Here is a 7,474-nt window from a genome sequence, read left to right on the forward strand (position 1 = left end):
TGAAACAAATTAATCTTTCTGATGAATGTTTACAAAATAAAGCTTCATAAAAGCAAAAACTTGGACCTGCATTAACCAGAAATCCCAATGAGAACAAAAAGCCCCAGACGAGGTACACTACAGTAGGAAACAAAAATATTCTCAGTCACCTGAAATTTGGTGCTGAGAATTAAAGTTTAACGAAAATTGAAGTTAAGTTTATCATTCATCTGCTATAGAGACTTCTTAACTCTGGGTTTTGTCATGGATGTGTCTAAAATTGGACATTAGCATTTATTTATTTTTAATCTTTTAAACCAAAAGGATCATGGCCAACATTTTAAAAAGCTAATCAATCTTGAAACAATAAATATTAATTAGCTGTAGTGGTAGTATAGAGAAAACTGATTTTTGCATTGTGTTGCTGAATACAGATTTATATTCCACACACAAGATTCCTAGCAACACTCCTGTTTTGGCTCAGAGATGGGCTATGTGATAAAACATACCTTTTTGATCTCAATTATTTACAGCTAAAAATCTTTAAAACCTTGCTTGCTTCTTACTCAGACCTAACTTTGACTGGCTTGTGTTGCTTGCCAGCAGCTATAAGAGACAGTATTTGTAGAAAATCAGATGAAACACCCAAAAAAGGATCCTACAGAAAATGTTCCGCTGCACCCAAAACACCCTTTCATAATTTTACAAAAAAAAAAAATGGGGATGGGTGAAAGACAGGACAAAACCTATGACTGTTTCTTTTTCCCCAGACTTTGAAAGGATTTAAGATTTAAGTAAAATAAGATTACAATAGTGTGAACTCAGTTTCTTTAGTATTATTAGCTTATGTTCCACACTGTAGCAGCATCATTCTCATGCAGACAGACCAACAATATTCCCAAGTCTGACTCACACTGTGCTTTCTGCACACCCATTCCACTGTACCTACAAGTAACAAGTTTTGGGGCTTCAAGATTAAGGTCTATCGGTACCAAGAGGCTTATCTGAATCATTTAATTATCACCTTTACAAACATACAAATGCTCATCCATTTTGGTATGAAATCCTACAACTAGCAAGCATGTTTTAAATGTTTTGACATGTGCACATGTATACACACATGTGGACATGGCACAGAAAGCTTATTTCTGGAGGTTCAAATAATAGATCTAGATGCTTGGTCACAGTGAATATTTTGAATCAACCAAAAAAATAACTTTTACTATGATAAACTTCCATAACACATACAAAGCACTAGTGACTCTCTCCAGACAAGATGTCTGTTCGTACATACAAAAAGTTACAACCTACATTTATGTTGATTTAGTGTCATATCCTTATGGGATCTCATACCACATTTTCTGGCATTTTGCATACCAATGACTATTTTTACCTGTGTGGCTGCATAACAAGCAGCCACATGATGGCACTGTGCAACCAGTTTCAGTGCCTTAGTTACAGGCATTTTTCTGTAAAATTGGGCTTGGACTGTTTTCTCCCAGCTCATTTGAACTGGTAAAGACAAAAAGTCAAAGGAAGATGCATTTTGTCACTTTCTTTTATAGTAACTACGGTTTAACTCCTGTGGCTGGTAGACTATACCCATCAAACTTCTCTCTCAGCTGAGATGGCCAAGTTATTTCAGAACCAAAAACTATTACAATGCAATTAATGATCAACCAAAACCTGAAATCTCTATAAAGAATTTCCTTAATCATATCTTTTTGTTTAGTTTGATATTCCCCTAAATTCTTTCAGGTTTCAAACCAAAGAGAAGAAACAGAAGATAAAGATCAGGTGTTGTACAATTCATTACAATTTAACACTTTAGCTAGTACCCTGACAAGCTTGAGGAAGAAACAGAATGTTTTCACTTCATCAGATGCCTGATAATTCAGAAACAGCAGTAGCAAATTCCTAGTCCTAACAGATTGAAGGTCAGAATTTGCAACAGGACAATTCCCAAGAGGCCCATCTACCTCCTGATGAGTAAAAAGCATGAAGCAAATGAAACTTGTCTTGAGGAAACATCCAAAACCAGGAAACAGTGAAAATGGGTATTCTCTGCTCTACCTGTTAACCTTTTCAAGACTAAAAGGAGCCTTCATTACTTATGTCATCACAGGAGGGCAAACAGATTCCCTTCAGCACCTACAAAACAGACAACTTATTGGAAAACACAAGGGCTCTTTCACTGCCTGCATTTTCAGGTTTCCTAGAAACAACATGAAAGCATGAAAGGAGCATGGTTACACATTCACATCTCATCTTCACCTGCAGTCACATTGCAGCCATGGCATGCCTCCAAGAAGCAGCACTGTGGGATGCAGCACTGACCCACACCAAATTAACCCCATTCCTTAGCTAGAGTATTTTCATCTTTTAGTCAACTTGCAATCATTAAAGCATATTTCTTGTTACTTCAGACACTACTCTAAGTGTGAGCTGAAAAGCTGGTCTTGCCACTGCTTGCAGTTACATAATGCCACAATGTACTAATGTTAAATCTGACATGACAATTCTTCCTGTTCAGAGCTCAGGCACGTCATCGAAGAACAGGAAGGCCTTCCACCTTAGCAGATGACCAGAATGCAGGCACAGCATTGTGATTCGCCTTGAGGACAAGCTGAAAGCTGAAGGCAGCTCAGGCTGCTGTAATCCAACTAGATCAAAGCATTGCTCGGGAACTATAAAAGCAGTTTAACTTAAGTGAAGGCTGACCACCTCTACAACAGACTTGTCTTATGTGATGAAGAACTGGAGTTGAGGCCATTACAATGCAAAAGAAAAGATTATTGAACTTGTGTTCTTATAATTTGAAGGATGAGGTTCCACCAGCCTTTCCTCACAGAGCACAGACAGTATCCAGCAATGAGAGCCACATAATGCTGTGACAATTAAAAGTAGTCTACAGCTGCATAACAATCCAACATATACTATCAGACAACCCCTGTGAAGAAAAAAAACAAGTTCAAGAAAGGAAAAATGCCAGAAGAGTACTAGCTCTAGTACTTAATTTACACTAGATATATAGATTAGTTTTAAACCCTTGCATGTTTAATGGATAAAGGATAAAGTTACATAAACAGTGAGGCCTAAAGGGCCACTTAACCCATCATGACCACATAGTCTAAACAGCAGGTACTAACTCCAGGATATGGTTCACAACACTGTATTACACAGTTTTGCTTAGAAGCTTACCAAGGCTCTGCTTTAATTGCTTGTCAGATAGTAAAATGGTGCTCTGAAAAGGAGACTACCTATATCTTGGGTCCACTGAAAAAAGTCCAGTATTATACAGATTAGGTTAGCCTTTATTAAAATACAGAACTACATGAAATTTGAACTCAATAAAAGATTCAGAATATGCATTAAAGGTCATAATTAGGAGGTGGCATGTCAATGATCTCATCCAGCGTAGCAAGGAAGTCAGCAGTTGATTGTAACAAGTCTGAAATTAGAAATAGAGCAAATCAGTTTCTCATGAAACCCAAAATTTATACTCTCTAACATAAGCTAGCTCCCAGGGGATTAGCGTAAGCCTCTTGAACGCCTAAGGGAAATATTGTTTGATTGCATAAGCCAATTCCACCTAACTGATCAGTTAGCAATGCACTACAAAAGATTGCTCAGCAACATCACTTTGAGATGACTACCTGTACTAGTAGGGTTGACGAGTTAAATTCAGCTTGACTATACACCAAAAGCTGTTTGATACTAGTATGCTATTCTGGTAGTTAGGACAGCAATGGCAGTTCACTACTGCAGCCAACTAGCTTTCCTCCCAAATCACTGATGAGCACTATATGTACTGAAAATCATGCTAAATTTCCACTTACTAGACTCCCATGAAGTCTCTTTGATCTTCACAGGTGAAGGAACCATGTTCACACAGCTGTCATACGTCCTTTCAAATATCATCAGGGGAACACCACATAGGTTGATATTGCTTACTTTGTGCTCTTCAGGAAGATCAAAACTCTCAAAGTCTGTTTGAGAAAGAGACTGTAGTTTAGTAATACTGCACAGTAGCTGGGAAGCTGTACATTCTCCTAGATTAAATGAAGTGGGAGCAGGTCCAAAACACAACCCAACAGACCACTCTTATAGGGTATTTATTTGCAGTTACACCTTAGTTGTCCATAAAAATCCCATATGTTAACACTTATCAAAAGACTAAACTGCATAACATAGCTGCTAATGTAAAGCAGAAGCTTTCAGTAATTTCTCTCCAATCACTACACCAAGTCAACTTCATCAAGCACAGCATGTTTCACCAACACTGAAGTAGTCTTTGGTACAGTACTTTTTGCACACTCACTTCCGCATGAACTGGATGGTTTAAGGACGCACTTTGAAAGACTGAGATAGAATACCTGCAATGGGCTGTGCTAAGAACAGCTTTACAAGTTTCATCTTCAACTATTGTATCCTACAGCAGTAGGAATCTCTTCAGTTACAAATTACCATCTTGACTACTTGTCTACTAGTTGCCATTTAATGAATTAAGAGGCTATAGCATGGTTATTTGGAACTAGTTTCCTGCCACCATAATAATGGACTCGGACTACTACATATATGGAACACAGCTATTGCAGCTAGAAATATTTACACAAGAATGAGATGGTATTTCAGAAGTAGCAAGTGCCCTTATGGTTAAGAAAGGGCTCCGGAGAAATGCAATGCTAGCTTGTTTGCCACAACAGCTTGACCAAAGTCTTACAGCAATGTCAACACTCAGGAAAGCCTGATGGTTCATTTTAATAATTACACCAATAGTTCTTACCTCGAGGATCAAAAGAAAACATATTTTCTATTTCTGGCCAGTCTTCTTCAGCCACTGCATCACAGCTTTCTAATCCAGCAGTCTTTTCAGTAATCTTAAGAAGAGAAAGTCACATTATTTGAGCTACTGTAGTTTCCCATTGTAGTGGCTTTCATGTGCTACACAGGTCTACAGACAGGCATACCTGCCATGCAGTTCTCAGTGAAGCCTAAATTGCAATACCTTCAACATAAATAAGCAAAGACAGACAAATGCTTCAGCTGAGTTTACATAGTGCAGTACTATATACAGTGGCAACAAGTCACAGCACTAGAACATTTAGGCTCATAATATTAAACTCCTGATTCTTAACATGTGAACAAGATATTAACTCAGACTATTTTCCCTAGAGCCACTTCTTTGCCATTAAGTACCCCCTAAGCTGTTGTACTCCTTGTGCCTATGTAGGTGTACTTGTTTTGGCTAGGATAGAGTTATTTTTCTTCCTAGTAGCTCATAGGATGCCATGTTTTGGCTTCATAGTGAAAACAGTGTTGATAGCACACAGCTGTTTTAGCTATTGCTGAGCAGTGCTTACACAGCATCAAGGCCTTTTCTGCTTCTCACAACCCCACCAGTGAGTAGGCTGGGGGTGCACAAGAAGTTGGGAGGGGGCACAGCCAGCACAGCTGACCCCAACTGACCAAAGGGATATCCCATACCATAAGACATTATGCTAAGCAATGAAAACCAGTGGGGAAGTTTTGCCGGGGCTGCCATTGCTCAGGGACTAGCAAGGCATCGGTCAGCTGGTTGCGAGAAGTTGGTTTTGTTTTTCCTTGAGATTTTGAATTATTAAATTGTCTTAATCTCAGTCCATGAGTTTTCTGACTTTTACCCTTCCAGTTCTTTCTCCCACCCGACTGAGGGGAAAATGAGCAAGCAGCTGTGTAGTGCTTAGCTGCCTGCCAGGGTTAAGCCACAACAACAGGTAAACTATCCATTCCCATTCCTCACCTCAACCCTGTAGAAGGGTGTTATACTCACTTTGTTTGCAGTGCAAGGCTGATTTTTCTGTCTTATCTTTTCCATCTTGCTCATGACTCCTTCAGTTCTATTCACATTTCCAAGAGCCCTTCTGACAGAGTGAGATGTGGCTGGAGGTGTACTGATTGCTTTTTTAGGAAGTGGAGTGTTAACTTGTGTTCTTTCAGACAAGACTTTTGCTGGAGTGGGGGAAGAAAAAAGCAAACTTTAGCACCGTATGAACCCTAAAGCTTACTTCAGTAAGCACATGTCCTGGAAAACCAGTTGTCATAAAAATCATCGCTCACCATTTATAACTCAGAAGCATAAGCCCCAGCTATGATAAAAGCACAGAGCCATTTTCATTTTTATAGTAATTGGTAAGCTTAGCAGAATCAGTTAGATAATTGGACATAAGAATAGAGAGATATTACTGTTCAAAACAGTGAGTAACAAAACAGGATATATGCTCTTCCCTTGATCCCCTACTGACTTAAGGCAGCATATACGCACAAGATCCTGAAGGGAGTCTTAGCTGATTCTTAGAGGCACCAACTTCACCATTCTCCTTGTCAATAAAGATTAGTGTTGCCATCTTCAGGTTGATGAGACCACTCTGGGAAGTCCATACAGGAAAAAGAGGAAATCATTCTTGTCATTTCTTTCACCACAGCACACTTTATAAACAAACCACATTAAAGGCAACATAGCTGCCATGTGCCGGTCCCCAGAGGAGGGGGAACAAACCCCTACTTCACACCATTTCATAGTAGTTTAGCTACAGACCCTTACATTTGAAGGCACTATTAGTGAATGTGGTAGGCCAATATTCTCAAGGAGCTTGTAAGACTTTGGGAAAGTAGCAAGGTCTCACCAGCAATCCTACACAGAAAGATCTAATACTTTGGTTTGCTTTATCACTTCTTTGTGGTGTTTAACTGTTTCCTCAGTACAGGAAAAGCATACATTTCCTAGCAATCCAGTCCTTAGCTCAACTTGTAGCACTTGAGCAGCCAAGAGTAATGCCAGTTATTTTACCAGCAGAGACACCTTTTCACCAGAAAAAGAAACCATTAGAGAACACCCTATACAAATGGATTACTTCACTACCGTTTCTCCACCCCATCTGCGGCAACAGATGAGAGCACTCCCTTGCACCGTTAGGAACAGCCAGGCAGCTCCCACCTGGAGCTCATCCCTGCCGTGACACACCTGGGCAGGCGATTCCTCGTTCAAGAGAGGCCTACAGAAAAACCCGCTTTTAATCGGTGCGGCTTGCAGTCAAAAGCTCAAGCACAAAGTCGAAGCAAGACTTACAGCCACAGATCCGGCCGCTCCCCTTGTTTAAGCCACCTTCTGGCGACAGCTCCAGACGCCCCCTCCTCCTGCCCTCAGGGGAGACCCCGGCTTTAACCAGGTAACGCCCTCCGCCTTCCCAGCCCCCCCGGCTCACCTCAGGAGCTACCGGCAGCGCCGAGGCCGGACAGCGGCACCCACGAAGGAGAGGGCTCGGCTCAGGTCGCGCAAAGGGCGGGGCGGGCCGGCCCACAGACACCCCACCACACAGAGAAGAGCCGCGCTGCCCGGCGCCCCAACCGCCGGCAGATTTTAAACCGCCTACGCATCGCCCATTGGCTGCTTCGACAAACGCTCAGCAGCCGGTTGGCTCAGCAGCGCCGCTTCCGACCCACCCGCTGCGCTCCG

General features: G+C 41.1%; 1 protein-coding gene across 3 annotated transcripts in view; it reads right to left on the reverse strand.

The window, feature by feature from the left end:
• Window positions 1-3,275: 3,275 nt before the first annotated feature.
• PTTG1 (PTTG1 regulator of sister chromatid separation, securin) overlaps window positions 3,276-7,474 on the reverse strand; it is a 32,813-nt gene continuing 28,614 nt past the window's right edge. The window contains exons 1-6 of one of the 3 annotated variants that reach the window (XM_029997908.2): window positions 7,224-7,456; window positions 6,284-6,386; window positions 5,792-5,970; window positions 4,766-4,859; window positions 3,819-3,968; window positions 3,276-3,430 (exon numbers count right to left, since the gene is read on the reverse strand). In XM_029997908.2, coding sequence (XP_029853768.1) covers window positions 3,351-3,430; window positions 3,819-3,968; window positions 4,766-4,859; window positions 5,792-5,970; window positions 6,284-6,365 — 585 coding nt within the window. In that variant the 5' untranslated portion in view covers window positions 6,366-6,386; window positions 7,224-7,456 and the 3' untranslated portion in view covers window positions 3,276-3,350. Of the gene's footprint in view, window positions 3,431-3,818; window positions 3,969-4,765; window positions 4,860-5,791; window positions 5,971-6,283; window positions 6,387-7,087; window positions 7,204-7,223; window positions 7,457-7,474 lie in introns of those variants that run through there. The other 2 variants (XM_029997910.2, XM_029997911.2) reach the window with 2 other exon arrangements.

Source organism: Aquila chrysaetos, chromosome 22, assembly GCF_900496995.4.
Source record: "Aquila chrysaetos chrysaetos chromosome 22, bAquChr1.4, whole genome shotgun sequence".
NCBI classification, from domain to species: Eukaryota; Metazoa; Chordata; class Aves; order Accipitriformes; family Accipitridae; genus Aquila; species Aquila chrysaetos.